Below are 18,769 nucleotides of genomic sequence, written 5' to 3'. Positions count from 1 at the left end.
TTCAAGTTACTTTACTTTTCAAGGAAAAAGCTAAATTAGCATGGCCTCTAAAATTATCAAGTCAAATAAAACACTCAGTGATGAATACTAATTTTTGACTAACATTAAAGTTACCAATTCTATTCCTGATGACCAAATGCATCAAATGTGACAGCCTAAATTGTTATCCTAAGTCATCACCTCTTAAACTGTGAGTCATGACCCCTTTGAGGACAAATGACCCTTTCATAGGGCTTACATATCAGATATCCAGCATATAAGATATTTAAATTATAATTCGCAAGAGCAGCAAAATTATAGTTATGAAGTATCAATGAAATAATGTTATGGTTGGAGGTCATCATAATAAGAGAAACTGCATTAAAGGATAGCAGCATAAGGAATGTTGAGAACCACTGCCCTAAATTTTTATCTACTTTTTAAAATTCCCCACTTTTTGCAAAGCTTTTCTAAAAGCAATCTCAAAATAGCTCGTAAGCTAGTATTTTTAACTTGAAGAATAATTTTGTACTTAAATGATTTTTTTAAATTGCTAAAAGGATACATTTCCTCAGCCTTGTACTACTTCACAGATTTATAGGGCGTTCTATAAATTAAAAACTTATGAGTACCCAAATTTATATTACCTCTCGTAATGGAATGATAACACTACATAGATTCCCATCCTGGCTAGCAAAGCAAATATAGTTTTCTGAAATGCACATTTTTCCATGAGTACTGAAGTGGCTGAATGGTACCCATAAAAAACATTCATGTACTTCTTTCAAAGTTTCTTCTTTGGGTAGCCTAAAAAAGGCTTTGAATTGCTCACTGTGGGCTCGATATTCCAAACCTCTGTAGAAAAAAAAAAAGGAGGGAGGGGCTCAAGTGATAAATTCTAAAGTATGAATATACCAATAGTGTTTAACCTATATAAACTATAAAGCAGAAAGATTACACATTAAGTGGTATGCTCTTCAATGAATTCTTAAATGGAAAAATAAATTAACATACAGATTCCTGATAAATTTCTTTTATTTTTTTTCCAATTTCATTTTATTCAGATTAGGAGACCCAAAAGTTACACATATTATAGGTCTCAAAATGATTGATGTCTTAGGGGTGTTTTTCTGGAGAACTAGTATTATAATACATTAATAATATATTCCTATGGCTAAACCCAACCTTAGAATATAGTAATTACATATTTGGTTATTAGAAAATCAAGCAGCTATACAAATAAAACGAAATTTAATAATGAAAACTGGTGGCATTAAAATTTAAAGAGGAAGAGCATATTATAAAGCAATATCAAGATTCAGTTAAATGAAAGTTTACATGACGGTTTAAAAACATCTAAAATTGGAGCAGAACAAAACAACACTGTTTGCACCATGCTAGGCAGAGGACTGGAGTTGATAAACAGATGCATCTTGTTAACTGACAGATAAATATATAAATACAAAGCTGTCACTCTAAATAGCATGGTTTTTCTAGAGGCACTAAATACCTTGTGCTAAGCAGCGATGCCATCTGGGGTGGTGAGGAAATTATGCAAGTTCTAACTCGAAGCCAACACAACTGAAACTAAATTCAGCCTTCCTGCATCTCCAGTTTGAAAATGTAGTACTTCACTGTGTCTGGCAAAATAATCCCGATCTATATAACCAGAAACCCATGCACATTTTCACTCTACTTCAGTTGTAATTTGGTAGATTGCTTCATTAGTAAACGGATGACTAATCACAGCCCATTCGTGTGAATAGAAAAAATTTCTGTGGCATATTATTACAAAATAAAACTGTATGCTGTGTTAAGCCCTAATTTTGCTGACATTTAAATTTTTCTGGAATAAAACACGAATGGATAGACACTAAATGTCTGCAATAGGGCTTCCTGATTGTTTACATGTTAGAGTGTATATTTATAAAGCAAACACAGGCAATGAAAACGCCCATTTAAAAATGTGACCTGAAGTCTTTCCTAGTTATTCTTAACTTACTAGAAAAAATATTTAGACATATGACTTTCGATATGCTCAGTCAAAAATATATACAAAGACAAAAATTACTACATCTCATTTAAATAATCACTAATGGATAAATTCACTGATATGTGATCTCTTAGATCCCATTTTAAGGGAAATAAATTTTTAATTTTATAAATTTTGGATTTTTCCTTTATTTTGTCTACTTTTATGTACGTGGGTGTTTTGTCTGTATGTGGGTCAGCATACCATGTGCATGTAGTACCTGAAGTTGTCAAAAGAGGACATTGGATCCCCTGGGACTAGAGTTCCAGATGATAGTGAGCCACTATGTGGGTGCTAGAAATTGACCCCAGGTCTTTTGGAAGAGTAGCCAGTGCTCTTAACCACTGAACCATCTTTCCAACCCACAAGTTTTATATTTAATTAAAATATTATATCACCTTTCCCTCCAACTCCAAACCTTCCCATCCCCCATCACCCTCTCAAATTCATGGCCTCTTGTATATGTTTGTATGAATGTATAGATACATGTATGGATAAATACATAAATATAACTTGCTGAGTCTGTTTAGTGTCACTTGTATACACATGATTTTAGGGCTGGACACTTGGTATTAGGTAACTGATTAGGGGCGCGGCCTTTCTAATCCTCTGTTTCTCAGCAGTCATTATTTATTTGTAATTCAAGCAAATGCCAGCAACATTGTAATATGAAGTGAATCTTTAAATTGCTTTCATTTATTTATGTGAATGTGAGTGTACCTGTATGAGCTTCTAGGGACCATGTGCATGCAGGAGTCTGAGGAGGCCAGAGCATGTCAGATCCCCTGGAACAGGAGTTACAGGCAGCTGTTAACCACTGTATGGCTGCTGGAAATGAAACCCAGGTCCTGTGCAAGAGCACACAGTGCTCTTACCTTCTGAGTCACCTCTGCACTTTACATTCTTAATGGAATAGTTCCGTTCATAAATCATAGAGATATGACTTTAGTAATAAAGTATAAAAATTCACTTCATTATTCTAATTTCTAGAAAAGCAGACTCTCCAAGTAATCTTTACACATCTGAATTTTAGGAATAGTTTAAGTATCATATAAAATAACTACCTGATCAGGGCTAGGTAGGACACAACAAGCCTCCATAGCCCTTGTTCTAGCCTATCCAGACGACTTGATTAGGTCTCAAACTTTCCCAGTCTATCTCCTCATCTTCCTTGCCAAAAGCAGCTTGCACTAGCTATTTCTGGATCCTTTCCTTGCCTCCTTCCTGTTGGCAAGTTCCCTTCATTCAACTGTTTAAGTGTTGAGCAGAATGAAAGGCTCTGTTTGGTTTCAGCACACCGAATATAGTAATGAACAATGATCAGTCAGATACTGTTTTCTTCCTCCTTAAAGACAAGGTCTCCTTGTGTAGGCCAGGCTGGACTAGAACTAATTAATGATCCTCCTGCCTCAGCCTTCCAAGAGCCGGAATTCTGTACACATGTCCCCATTTCCACCTAGTCAGATAGTTGTGATGTTGGCACTAATAATGATTAGTACTTCTGTAGTTCTTTTATATTTAATCACCACACATTCCACTCCTTTCTAATAGGGGTCCACAGAGGTAGGAACGCTAGAGGAGGAAACAGAAACCCTCAGTAATGATAACAGACAAATTTAGAGTTACCTAGCTGCATTAAAATCTATGCATTTCTGAAACTACTCTGTGCTGGCTACTTTTCTGTCAACTTGACACAGCTGAATCATCAGAGAAGAGGGGCCCTCAACTGAAAAAAAAATGGCTCCTTCAGACTGGGCTGTATGGAAGCCTGTCAGGCATTTTCTTAAGTGGTGGCTGATGGAAGAGAACCACCCACTGTGGGTGGTACCATACCTCAGCAGGTGGTCCTGGGTTCTATAAGAAAGCAGGCTGAGCAAGCCTTGGGAAGCAAGCCAGTAAGAAGCACTCCTCAATGACCTGTGCTTCAGCTCCTGCCTCCAGGTTCCTGCCCTGTTACCCTGTTGGAGAACTCCTGTCCTGACTTCCTTTGATGAAGGCCGGTGATATGGAAGTGTAAGTCAAATAAACCCCTTTCTCCCCAAGTTTCTTTGATCATGGTGTGTCATTACAGCAACAGAAATCCTAAGACATGCTCTAATAAATCTTATTTAAAAAATAATTTCCAAACCTAACTTCTATTATCTCTTAAAATAAAATTTCATGGACGAGGAACAGTTCTTTAGTATATGCGAATAAACGTACAAATATATACATCAATGACCAATCCCGGAGCAAAATTATCATATAATAAAGAACAGTTAACTTTTAATGTTAATCAGTGTTATATGATTCTTACAGCCAAAAATATTTTAAAATGTAAATACTGGGGCCAGCGAAATGGCTCAGAGGGTAAAGGTGCTTGCTTCCAAACCTGAGGACCCGAGTTGCCAGAATCCACTTGGAATAAGGAAAAAACTGACTTCTGCAAGCTACCCTCTGACCTTTCTACCCATGCCTGGGAATATATGACTCCCACATACGTCCCTAAAATAACAAATGAGAAGGAAAGATTAATAATTGAATACCTTTTGGTAATCTGTAGAGGATCATCAAGGACTGGGTCATTATCAAATGTTTCCTTATCAAAAAGTCTCTTTATGGCATAGTTTGTCAGCTGTTCCATAAGAAGGTAGGTTTCATTGATGTGTAAAAACATTGAGAAATAGTGGTTCTCTCCTTGAGAACATACGTGAATACTCTCTGCTACTATAACACTTGAAGTCTTTTCAAGTTTTGAGATTGCATCCCAGGAGATTATGAGTTTAACTGCAAATAAGTAAGTGTGATTAAATTCTCAATATTGATTTATCTTTGTAATTCAGTTATTTTATCATGATTGCTGGCAAAATGTCACAGTATTTTAGAGATCAAAGTTTAGTTAATAATTTGAAGCACTGTCATAAATATACAATAGTCAATGATTCTAAAAGTAGATGTATGTTCTTGTTTTTTGTTTTGTTTTGAATGTTATTGGGATTGAACTCAAGGCCTTATGTGTACTACACATGTGCTCTGCTACTGAGCTACATATCTAATACTTAGAACAATATCTTTTTAAAGAATTAGAAAATGATTTTTATATGTTTAAGTCTGTTTCTTTATATATAATTATCTAATTATACAACCATTGATGTAAAAGCTATACATATGCTATAAGTAATATCATTTTTGTGGCTTCAAAATAAGACGCAGTTCATGAGGTGCATGGCTACTAGTTAATGTTGGCCGTTTAAGAGATACATAAAGAGTCTTAAAGGGATTCTTTCTGTGGTTGGAACCTTTTTTTGATATGTATATAAGTTAATTACTTTTAATATCAATCCCTTTACTATATAAACAAGCTAACAGCACTGAGTTGAAAGGACAGTCAGAAAAGCAAAGCCGTGATAAACAATAAACACTTACTTTCTGATCCTAGCAAGAAAGAATAGAAGCTCAGAAAGTTGGTACTTAGATAGAGCCAACCCTGACAAGGAACCCGTCCTCTCCAGTAACTGCAAGAATAATAAGTTACTAGTTTCTCCTGCTCTGGTAAACCAAAAGATTTTTCAAATTTCAAAAGGGCTTCTCGAAATTTCTCAGGATCATCTTCTTTAGCAAAAGATTGTTTTCCCTCTTCAGCAATTAGTCCCTAGAAGAGAAAAAAAAATCTTCTGAAAACTAACCATTGCCTATTAACAAAAATCTTTTCCATAATTAGTTTTAAGCATAGTTGATCAAATAGACCTATATGGATACATAGGTTTTATATATATATATATATATATATATATATATATATATATATATATATATACACCCACACATACACATACATACATATATATTATATATACACCCACACATATATATACACATATATACACATATATATACATATATACATACTATATACATATATATGTGCTAGTATTTTTCTCTTCATAAGAAACTATCACAAATGTAGGCATCAAACATCATCTGAATGAACAAAAGCTTTGTTCACAATTCAATGTAAAAGACAGTGAAATGAAAATACCAACAGGAATATTCATAAGAGCACCCAAACCAAACCATTGTGTAATTTTCTGAAGCACTGATTCTGGCCTTCATTCATGTGCTTCTGAAAGTCCTGAAAAGTGCAAGTAAATGGATGACCTTCCATGTCACTTCCAATCTTTATATAAGAGGACTGAAGATTTTAGTACTCCATTTACAGAATACATCCAGACACCTTTTTTCGAGTCATCTGCATTTTATTTGGGGCCCTTCAAACTCATACCAACTGACAAAGCAATAAGGAAGCTGAAGGTGAGTTGATTTCCATAAATTCTTGTTATTTAAAAAAGATATAAAATACTGGGTTTCAATATATATATATACATATATATATATATATCTCACTGTAATTTGTGCATAATTCACCTCCATAACCCTCTCTTGTTCCCCACTACTCTACTCCCACAGACCCCTTCTTACTCTCAATTTCAATGTTGTATGTGTATACAATGTAAATTTTAACATGCATTTATATTTGTGCACAAGATACATGAGACAATTTCTCCTCTTATAATCAAGATACTAACATACATTTAAATCTGTGTATGAGAGAAACATACAATATTTCTATTTCATTTTGTTCACCTTTCTCTTCCTGTTCCCATTAGTTCCCTTCCTTCCTCCTTGTAGTTTTGTCCTTCACTTTGAGTGTGCGCATGCGTATGTGCATGCGTGCATGTGTGCATGCGTGTGTGTGTGTGTGTGTGTGTGTGTGTGTGTGTGTGTAGAATTTAAAATCTGTTTATGAAAGAAACATAGGATACTTGACTTTGAATCTAGTTTACTTTGCTTAACAAAGTTATCTTCAATTCTATACAACTTTTGCAAATGTTATAATTTCTTTATGGGAGAATGAACTCCTCTGTGAATGTATACATCTTCTTTATGTACTTATCTATTCTACTTACTCTTATTTTGCCTTGTACAAAATTAGTAATATCTTCATTTGAATCGAACACAGATAAAGTCTTCATGATATTTTGTTCCAACCAGTCCCAATGTTTTGTTATTTCTTCTCTGTTGGCTCCTGGTTTATAATATAGAAAAGAAAGATCAAGGAAAACTCCTTAATAAACTTCTTGATACTTAAATTTAGTTTAAGAAGAAATTTGTCCCTTTCACAAATGATGGTCATAAAAAAACAAAGATATTAAATTTATTCTTTATTCCATCTGAGTATATAAGCATAAAGAATAGAGCTATAGTTATTATAAATGTAAAAATACAATATTTAATGAAATGGGGAAAAGTCAGTATAGCTTATGAGAAAATATAAAAAATTCTGAAGAGTAATTAGTGCCTAGAAAGTAATCAGTACCTTAAAAGAAACATGTAAACACAAAGAACACACACACACACACACACACACACACACACACACACACACTTATCCCTTGGTCCTCAAATACAACTACTACCATTGTAGTAGTTGATGGCTGAGCAATAGCAGACACATGACAGTCCTTCACATTGCTATACGAATGAGGACGTTTTACTATGGTCACAAAACATAAGAAACATTTGGTAACAATCAGACCATTCATTCAATAATCTAACAAACTTACAGAAATTTTACAATACAAGTCAGGAACCTTGTGGCAATAGTAAACCATAAGACCTATAGCTATCTTATTGAAGGTCATGATAATATTATTATTTCTAGGTTTGATTTCCCTTGTAGAAAGTGTCATTATCAAGACCCACTACCCCATTACCCAGTAACATTAAGAGTCTTCCGAGAGCCCTGCTCTGAAACACCATGAGAGAGAGAGAGAGACAGAGACAGAGACAGAGAGATCATTGCCCAGACGTGTGAGCAAACCTGAGACTGCAGGGCAGGAGAGACCGCCACTTCTGCCCACCTTTGCCCACATCCCTGGCCCAAGAGGAAACTGTATAGGGCCTCTGGGCACAGTAAGATAGGGGCAGTCAAGCTGCAGGAGCCCTGCGGTCCAGACTGTGCCCGGATCTGAACAGACCCAGTCAAAAAGCTCCCTGCACCCAAATCCCATGGGAGAAAGAGCTAGACCTTCAGAGGGGCAGACATGCCTGGGAAAGCAGAGGAGACTACTCTCTGCTCACATATCTGACTCTCGAGGAAAACGCCTAGCGCCATCAGGGGCCCCTGCACAGCACAGGGACCTAGAAGTAGGGGCAGGCCCTTCTGGTTGCTGCCCTCAGGGAGAGCCGAAACACAGCCTCGAGGAGCGACTTCAGGCCTGAGGTAAGACTAAATTTCTAGGGCTGGAGAGCTGGCTCAGTGGTTAAGAGCACTGACTGCTCTTCCAGAGGTCCTGAGTTCAATTCCCAGCAACCACATGGTGGCTCACAACCATCTGTAATGAGATCCGATGCCCTCTTCTGGTGTGGCTGAAGACAGTGACAGTGTACTCACACGTACATAATAAAATAAATCTTAAAAAAAAAAAGACTAACTTTTCTGCTCCAAGTGACCTGCCTGGTTGACTCAGGACACATGCCCACAGGAACAGCTAAAAGCCAGTGGACAGGAAAGACTACACGCCTGAAAGCAGAACACTCTGTCCCCATAACTGGCTGAAAGAAAACAGGAAAACAGGTCTGCAGCACTCCTGACACATAGGCATATAGGACAGTCAAGCTACTGCTAGAAATAGCAGAACAAGGTAACACCAGAGACAACCTGATGGCAAGAGGCAAGCGAAGGAACCCAAGCAACAGAAACCAAGACTGCATGGCACCATCAGAGCCCAATTTTCCCACCAAAGGAAACAATGATTATCCAAACACACCAGAAAAGCAAGATCTAGATTTAAAAACACATTTGATCATGATGATGGAGGACTTCAAGAAAGACATAGTAAAGAACTCCCTTACAGAAATACAGGAAAACAGAAATAAAGAAGCAGAAGCCTATACAGAGGAAATGCAAAAATCCCTGAAAGAATTATAGGAAAACACAATCAAACAGGTGAAGGAATTGAAAATGGAAATAGAAAAAATAAAGAAAGCACAAAGGGAGACAACCCTGGATATAGAAAACCAAAGGAAGAGACAAGCAGCCATAGATACAAGCATCACCAACAGAATACAAGAGATAAAAGAGAGAATCTCAGGAGCAGAAGATTCCAGACAAATCATCAGCACAACTGTCAAAGTAAATGTAAATTGAAAAAGCTACTGGTCCAAAACATACAGGAAATCCAGAACACAATGAGAAAATCATACCTACATATAACAGGTTTAGAAGAGAGTAAAGACTCCCATCTTAAAGGACCAGTAAATATCTTCAACAAAATCATAGAAGAAAACTTCCCTAACCTAAAGAAAGAGATACCCATAAGCATACAAGAAGCCTACAGAACTCCAAATAGATTGGACCAGAAAAGAAAATCCTCCCGTCACATAATAGTCAAAACACCACATGCACAAAACAAAGAAAGAATATTAAAAGCAGTAAGGGAAAAAATTCAAGTGACATATAAAGGCAGAACTATAAGAATTACACCAGACTTCTCATCAGAGACTATGAAAGCCAGAAGATCCTGGACAGATGTCATACAGACCTTAAGAGAATACAAATGCCTGCCCAGGTTACTGTATCCAGCAAAACTCTCAATTAACATAGATGGAGAAACCAAGATATTCCATGACAAAACCAAATTTACACAATATCTTTCTACAAATCCAGCCCTACAAAGGATAATAAATGGTAAAGCCCAACATAAGGAGGCAAGCTACCCCCTAGAAAAAGCAAGAAACTAATTGTTTTGCAAAAAAACAAAACAAAACAAAACAAAACAAAGAAAAGACAAGCGCACAAACATAATCTCACCTCCAAAAACGAAGGTAACAGGAAGCAACAATCACAATTCCTTAATATCTCTCAACATCAATTGACTCAATTCCCCAATAAAAAGACACAGATTAACAAACTGGATATGTGATGAGGACCCTGCATTCTGCTGCCTACAGGAAACACACCTCAGAGACAAAGACAGACACTACCTCAGAGTGAAAGGCTGGAAAACAAATTTCCAAGCAAATGGTCGGAAGAAGCAAGCTGGAGTAGCCGTTCTAATATCAAATAAAATAAATTTTCAACTAAAGGTCATCAAAGAAGATAAGGAAGGATACTTCATATTCATCAAAGGAAAAATCCACCAAGATGAACTCTCAATCCTAAATATCTATGCCCCAAATACAAGGGCACCTACATACATAAAAGAAACCTTACTAAAGCTCAAAACACACATTGTACCTCACACAATAATAGTAGGAGATTTCAACACCCCACTCTCATCAATGGACAGATCATGGAAAGAGAAATTAAACAGAGACAGACAGACTAAGAGAAGTCATGAACCAAATGGACTTAACAGATATTTATAGAACATTCTATCCTAAAGCAAGGATATACCTTCTTCTCACCACCTCATGGTACTTTCTCCAAAATTGACCGTATAATCGGGCACACAACAGGCCTCAACAGATACAGAAAGATAGAAATAATCCCATGAGTCCTATCAGACCACCACGGGCTAAAGCTGGTCTTCAATAACAATAAGGGAAGAATGCCCACATATACATGGGAGTTGAACAATGCTCTACTCAATGATAACCTGGTCAAGGAAGAAATAAAGAAAGAAATTAAAGACTTCTTAGAAGTTAATGAAAATGAAGGTACAACATACCCAAACTTATGGGACACAATGAAAGCTGTGCTAAGAGGAAAACTCATAGCTCTGAGTTCCTGCAGAAAGAAGCAGGAGAGAGCATATATCAGCAAGTTGACAGCACACCTAAAAGCTCTAGAACAAAAAGAAGCAAATACACCCAGGAGGAGTAGAAGGCAGGAAATAATCAAACTCAGAGCTGAAATCAACCAAGTAGAAACAAAAAGGACCATAGAAAGAATCAACAGAACCAAAAGTTGGTTCTTTGAGAAAATCAACAAGATAGATAAACCCTTTGCCAAACTAACGAGAGGACACAGAGAGTGTGTCCAAATTAACAAAATCAGAAATGAAAAGGGAGACATAACTACAGATTCAGAGGAAATTCAAAAAATCATCAGATCCTACTACAAAAGCCTATATTCAACAAAACTTGAAAAGCTGGAGGAAATGGACAATTTCCTACACAGATACCAAGTACCCAAGTTAAATCAGGAACAGGTAAAACATTTAAACAACCCCATAATTCCTAAAGAAATAGAAGCAGTCATTAAAAGTCTCTCAACCAAAAAGAGCCCAGGTCCAGACGGGTTTAGTGCAGAATTCTATCAGACCTTCATAGAAGACCTCATACCAATTCTATCCAGACTATTCCACAAAATTGAAGCAGGCGGAGTGCTACCAAATTCCTTCTATGAAGCCATAATTATTCTTATACCTAAACCACACAAAGACCCAACAAAGAAAGAGAACTTCAGACCAATTTCCCTTATGAATATCAATGCAAAAATACTCAATAAAATTCTTCCAAACCAAATCTACGAACACCTCAAAACAATCATCCATCATGATCAAGTAGGCTTCATCCCAGGTATGCAGGGATGGTTTAATATATGGAAAACCATCAATGTAATCCACTATATAAACAAACTGAAAGATAAAAACCACATGAAATTTCATTAGGTGCTGAGAAAGCATTTGACAAAATTCAACACCCCTTCATGATAAAAGTCCTGGAAAGAATAGGAATTCAAGGGCCATATCTAAACATAGTAAAAGCAATATATAGCAAACCAGTAGTTAACATCAAACTAAATGGAGAGAAACTTGAAGCAATCCCACTAAAATCAGGGACTAGACAAGGCTGCCTACTCTCTCCCTACTTATTCAATATAGTTCTTGAAGTTCTAGCCTGAGCAATTATACAACAAAAGGAGATGAAGGGGATACAGACTGGAAAAGAAGAAGTCAAAACATCACTATATGCAGATGATATGATAGTATATTTAAATGATCCCAAAAGTTCTACCAGAAAACTAGTAAACCTTATAAACACCTTCAGCAAAGTGGCTGGGTATAAAATTAACTCAAATAAATCAGTAGCCTTTCTCTACACAAAAGAGAAACAAGCTGAGAAAGAAATTAGGGAAATGACATCCTTCATAATAGTCCCAAATAATATAAAATACCTTGGTGTGACTTTAACCAAGCAAGTGAAAGATCTGTATGATGAGAACTTCAAGCCTCTGAAGAAAGAAATTGAAGAAGATCTCAGAAGATTGAAGGATCTCCTATGCTCATGGATTGGCAGGATTAATATAGTAAAAATGGCCATTTTACCAAAAGCAAGTACAGATTAAATGCAATCCCCATCAAAATTCCAATCCAATTTTTCACAGAATTTGACAGAACAATTTACAAATTCATGTGGAATAACAAAAAACCCAGGAAAGCGAAAACTATCCTCAACAATAAAAGGACTTCAGGGGGAATCACTATCCCTGAACTCAAGCAGTATTACAGAGCAATAGTGATAAAAACTGTATGGTATTGGTACAGAGACAGGCAGACAGACCAGTGGAATAGAATTGAAGACCCAGAAATGAACCTACACTATGGTCACTTGATTTTTGACAAAGGAGCCAAAACTATCCAATGGAAAAAAGACAGCATTTTCATCAAATGGTGCTGGTTCAACTGGAGGTCAGCATGTAGAAGAACGCAGATTGATCCTTTCTTATCTCCCTGTACAAAGCGTAAGTCCAAGTGGAACAAGGACCTCCACATTGAGCAGATACACTCAAACTAATTGAAGAAAAAGTGGGGAAGAATCTCGAACACATGGTCACTGGGAAAATTTCCTGAACAAAACACCAATGGCTTATGCTCTAAGATCAAGAATCGACATATGGGATCTCATAAAACTGCAAAGCTTCTGTAAGACAAAGGACACCTTTGTTAGGACAAAACGGCAACCAACAGATTGGGAAAAGATCTTTACCAATCCTACAACTGATAGAGGGCTTATATCCAAAATATACAAAGAAGTCAAGAAGTTAGACCGCAGGGAGACAAATAACCCTATTAAAAATGGGGTTCAGAGCTAAACAAAGAATTCACAGCTGAGGAATGCCGAATGGCTGAGAAACACCTAAAGAAATGTTCAACATCTTTAGTCATAAGGGAAATGCAAATCAAAACAACCCTGAGATTTCACCTCACACCAGTGAGAATGGCTAAGATCAAAAACTCAGGTGACAGCAGATGCTGGCGAGGATGCGGAGAAAGAGGAACACTCCTCCATTGTTGGTGGGATTGCAGACTGGTGCAACCATTCTGGAAATCAGTCTGGAGGTTCCTCAGAAAATTGGACATTGAACTGCCTGAGGATCCAGCTATACCTCTCTTGGGCATATACCCACAAGTTGCCCCAACATATAAAAAAGACAAGCGCTCCACTTCTTCATAGCAGCTTTATTTATAATAGCCAGAAGCTGGAAAGAACCCAGATGCCCTTCAACAGAGGAATGGATACAGAAAATGTGGTACGTCTACACAATGGAATATTACTCAGCTATCAAAAACAATGACTTTATGAAATTCGTAGGCAAATGGTTGGAACTGGAAAATATCATCCTGAGTGAGGTAACCCAATCACAGAAAAACACACATGGTATGCACTCATTGATAAGTGGCTATTAGCCCAAATGCTCGAATTACCCAAGATGCACAGAACACATGAAACTCAAGAAGGATGACCAAAATGGGGATGCTTCACTCCTTCTTTAAAAGGGGAACAAGAATACCCTTGGGAGGGTATAGGGAGGCAAAGTGTAGAACAGAGGCAGAAGCAACACTCATTCAGAGCCTGCCCCACATGTGGCCCATACATATACAGCCACCAAACTAAATAAGATGAATGAAGCAAAGAAGAGCAGGCTGACAGGAACTGGATGTAGATCTCTCCTGAGAGACACAGCCAGAATACAGCAAATACATAGGCGAATGCCAGCAGCAAACCACTGAACTGAGAACGGGACCCCCGTTGAAGGAATCTTAGAAACGACTGAAACAGCTAGAAGGGGATTGAGACCCCATATGTACAACAATGCCAACCAACCAGAGCTTCCAGGGTCTAAGCCACTACCCAAAGACTATACATGGACTGACCCTGGGCTCCAACCTCATAGGTAGCAATGAATAGCCTAGTAAGAGCACCAGTGGAAGGGGAAGCCCTTGGCCCTGCTATGACTGAACCCCCAGTGAACTAGACTGTTGGGGGGAGGGTGGTAATGGGGGGAGGATGGGGAGGGGAACAGCCATATAGAGGGGTTAGGGGGATGTTGACCTGGAAACCAGGAAAGGGAATAACAATAAATAAGAGATACCCAATTTATTAAAGATGGGGAAAAAAGAGTCTTCCTAGAGATGTGTATTATACAGATCTCATTAAAACGAATAAGCTTGACTGCTTAGAATGTTCCCATGATACATATAGAGGACCACAGTAAAATTGTATTGACACTGAAAATTTGTTTATTTTCTATAATCCAGTTAGACTTTTATCCATGTTATGAATATGAGCTAAATTTGTGTAATCAGCTTCATTTGCAAGAATAGTCACCTCTAACTCTTTAGAGTAGAAAGGACATTCCTTTAAAGGAATTTTGGCCAACCACCTTTAGAACTGAAATTACAAAATTCTCTTAATCTTATGTGCATTTAGTTCTGATGGATTCTAATTTGAGAGACAAAGAGAAAAGACTCAGTAGCAGGACTGAAGGAAATTTAAACCTGTCTTTTAAAGCCACACATGCTAATGATGTAATTGTGTGCTCTATCTTCACAAATATGAACGGTCTACAAATTCATGTGCATTTTTCCAAAAAATACACACTTTGGAAAAATGGAATCTGTCATTCAATTATTTTATAAGGCCTGAAATAGGGGCTGGAGAGATGGCTCAGAAGTTAAGAGCAACAGTTGTTCCTCTAGAGGACCCAGGTTCAATTCCCAGGAGGCACAGGCAGCCCACAACTCCTGTTCCAGGGGATCTGACATCCTTACACATGCATATAAGCAAAACACCAATGCATGCAAAGTAAAATACATACATACATGTATACATACATGTGTACATACATATGTAAAGAAATAAAATTTTTAAAAGACCAGAAATAGTAAGGTTTTAGTTTTGTTTAATATTGTAAAAGATACCAAACTGCCATTGCGAGTTTAAAAAAATCTGATCTGCATCATTAGCAAAACTCATCTCTTTTTCACACCACCAATATACACTGTGGAAAGATCTAGATAATTTGGCCATGAATGTTTATGTAGCACTACTTGTAAATCATTCCTTTGCATTTTAAAGGTCACAATGCCTTTTATGAAACAGCATGTAGGGCAACAAAAATACATTTCAAATATCAGGCTTCCACTTTTTCAGGGAACTACCTTTAAGTTTAGGCTCACCATAAACTTCAAGTTCTCCTCACCTCAGTTATTAGAAGAAAAAAAATAAAGAATGTCAATATTTAATGGAGGAATATCCAATCTTTCCAGCAGTTTTGTAAGGAATTAAAGAGTTGATAAAAGGAGTCAAGTAGCAGGAACCAAAAAGTTGCTCAGAATCTGCACTGCTGGACCACATACTTCGGTCTCCCATATCAATGGAGTTTTAATCACCCAATAACCTGTAATCATTCTTAAAGACAGGTCTTATTATTCTCTCAAAGAATAGTTGCATTTAACTGGCCTCCAAATCTCAAAATGACTGCAAAATAAAAGTCAGTTTAATATTCAGTCTTTCTATATACAATGCACTTGCAACCATGCTTAGTGCACAGTGACATTCAATATTTGGTGATTGGGTTTTATATAAGATACCTTATACATTTAAATATGATTAAAATCTTCATTAGCTAAAATTTTAGTAAAAGTATTTTAATTTCAGTACTTACTAATTCATCAATTTGGAATGTGAAGCTCAACTAGTTTTAATATGATTGCCTTAGTGTCTTGATGGCATTTGAACTGTAGGGCTTTTTAAACCACCATACTTACCACATGCAATTGACAAGTACACTTGAGAATCTGGTGTCTGGTGTAGGATGCGAAACGGAGCTACCTTAGCAGTAGAGTCTAAGACGGAATCAAGAGTCCCAACCAAAAGACCTGTTGTAAGAGAAAAATGTAAATTAGAGACTTTACAAGAAATGAAATAGTTATCAATTCATATGTCAAATTAATAAACTTTATATATATGGAAGATAGGGAAATAGTTCAACCAGGAACCTGAGTTCAATCTCCAAACCCTAAATTGAGGATACCAGCAAAGATGGCCCATGTTTTGCAATACCAGCACTGGAGAGGCAGAGACAAGTTAGGTCCTTGGAACTCATGGTTAGCCAGCTTGGTGAGCCCCAGACCAATGGAAGACCAAGATTCAAAGAGAAAAAAAGGTAGATGGTGCCTAAGGAACAATATCCACGGGTATCCTCTAGAGCATTCCAAGCACATGCACACACATACACATGCCACACCCACCCAGACATAACACAGACAAAAAGAGAATATATATTTGGAATAGAAAAACCAAATCTTAACAATATAAGTGGTGTTTGGGAAAATAACAATTTAATAAAAATATGTAAAGCTCAATTGTCCAAATCTTGTACTTGAGATTCTTAGAAAGTTCTATAATGAGGTTGTGTATTTATTAGACGAGGAGGTAGAACTAGTACCCGAGACTAACTAGTTGAGCTGAATTCTGGATTTGTCACTTATGCCAATTTCAACATGTTAAAGTAGTTTCCATTTCTATATCCTCATTTGCAAAATAGAGGGGACAAAACAGAATCAACTGCAAAGTGTATCAGATTAAATGAGCTATTACTTAGAGGAGCAGTTCTCAACCTTCCTAATGCTGTGAGCTCTTCATGTTGTGATGACCCCCAGCCATAAAATTATTTCATTGCTACTTCACAACTGTACTTACTGCTGTTATGAATTATAATTCAGATATCTGATAAGCAGGATATCTGCTATGTGTGACTCTGTGAAAGGGTTGTTCAACTCCTAAAGGAGTCTCAACCCACAGGTTAAGAGCTGCAGACTTAGAGCAATGCTCAGTACCCAAAGAAACATTTAATATTGTTTTTTTGTATTATATAAGAACATTTTAATATGTAAATAAGTGGGAAACTGACATTTTTGAGAATGGTTTGGCAAAATGATTTTCTTTTCAACAATTCCTAATTCCCCAATTTTGAATTCAAGGATCTTGCTCAATTAGTTCCTTTGTAATTATCTGATTATATTTCCTACTACTTCCTGGAACAAAATTTTCCGTTCTCTTAAATAGCCAGTTAATTTTCCCCTTAGGGTCTTTGCTGAACAATTATCTTTTTACTGAGAAATGTTAACAAACTTCTTCTAGCCCAGTCTAGCTAATCCAAACTACGTATTTCCTTTAAGACCCACTTCCCCATAAAATCTTTAGTAGCAATGCCAAGCAATAATATTTTCCCTCTTCTCTGGATACTTATAATACTTAAATTCTATACTGTATAACTAAGTATTTACTTATTAGGTTGGCTATTACAACTACTTTCTAAGTGTTTCTCATATATATAGGGTCCCTGAGAATAACTGTATTATCTACCTCAGGGACATGGACAATCACAATGAGGCATACTGTGTGGCCTTAACTATGTCATGGAATGGCTCAACTATATACATCTACTTTTATATTTTTAAAAGCATTGGTTGGCTGAGTGATGTTTTTGTTCTATGAACATTTCTTTTTAACTTCGCATACATAATTTCAAAAAAAATTAAAGACAACTACAAACCAGGCTTTTAGTTCTTTTCCTATTTTTACCCACTTGAAATGAGTTCAGATTTCAAATTAGCTTTGAATGAAAATGTAAGTATGCTGGCATATATTGGACAGGAAATCATCAAAATCACAAAGGGAGCCAAAAATAGAGAATAAAAGAAAGTAAAATTGACTCAGTGGAAAAGATAGGAGTATGGATAGGGACAGGAATGTAGGATTTGGATAGTGCAAAAATCCCTCAATGAAGAGTTCTTGGAGCTGGAGATGGCTTGGTGGTTGAAAGCACTTGTTCGTGCAGAGGTCTAAGCACCACATGGTTCACAACTATCCATAGGCATGCACATGGTGCACATACAGACAGGCAGGAAAAAACTCTCATGCACATATGATAAAAGAATTCTAAAAACTTTTGCTTATTTTGACCTTTGGGTGTGTGTGTGTGTGTGTGTGTGTGTGTGTGTGTGTGTGTGTGTGTGTGTGTGTAGGGAGGGGATGGGAAAGGAATGGGGAGGGGGATAGAGAGAGGGATGGAGGGAGGGGGAGAGAGAGACTGAGAGAGAGAGAGAGAGAGAGAGAGAGAGAGAGAGAGAGAACACACATGGACTTAGGTGGGTAGGGTCTGAGAGGTGTTGGAGAAAAAAATATGATCAAATATATTGCACATAAATCTTCAATGGAAGGATGCATGACACCAGTGCACCCAGGCCCTGAAAACATGCATACAAATAATATTATACAAACTGAGCAGGTTAGATATAGGAATATATAAAAACCAGTTATTGAACAAGAGCCCATGGGTTGGAAAGAAAGCAAGGAGGGGTACGTGGGAAGGTATGGAAAGAGGAAAAGGAAAGGGAAAACGACACAATTGTAGTCTTTAAAGTAAAGGAAAAATTCTTCAAAAAACAAAGTAAAAAAATAATAAAATGAGACAAATTTCCA

The 18,769-nt window shown here is 36.9% G+C and overlaps 1 protein-coding gene across 4 annotated transcripts in view; it reads right to left on the bottom strand.

Moving 5' to 3' along the window:
* Tbc1d8b (TBC1 domain family member 8B) overlaps positions 1–18,769 on the bottom strand; it is an 87,949-nt gene that overhangs the window by 54,099 nt on the left and 15,081 nt on the right. For 3 of the 4 annotated variants that reach the window (XM_039100636.2, XM_039100637.2, NM_001401137.1), the window contains exons 2-6: positions 16,051–16,161; positions 6,958–7,076; positions 5,417–5,642; positions 4,537–4,777; positions 627–834 (exon numbers count right to left, since the gene is read on the bottom strand). In XM_039100636.2, coding sequence (XP_038956564.1) covers positions 627–834; positions 4,537–4,777; positions 5,417–5,642; positions 6,958–7,076; positions 16,051–16,161 — 905 coding nt within the window. Of the gene's footprint in view, positions 1–626; positions 835–4,536; positions 4,778–5,416; positions 5,643–6,957; positions 7,077–16,050; positions 16,162–18,769 lie in introns of those variants that run through there. The other variant, XM_063280009.1, reaches the window with a different exon arrangement.

This window comes from Rattus norvegicus, chromosome X (assembly GCF_036323735.1).
Source record: "Rattus norvegicus strain BN/NHsdMcwi chromosome X, GRCr8, whole genome shotgun sequence".
Taxonomy (NCBI): domain Eukaryota; kingdom Metazoa; phylum Chordata; class Mammalia; order Rodentia; family Muridae; genus Rattus; species Rattus norvegicus.
This window is presented reverse-complemented; position numbering and strand designations above follow the sequence as displayed.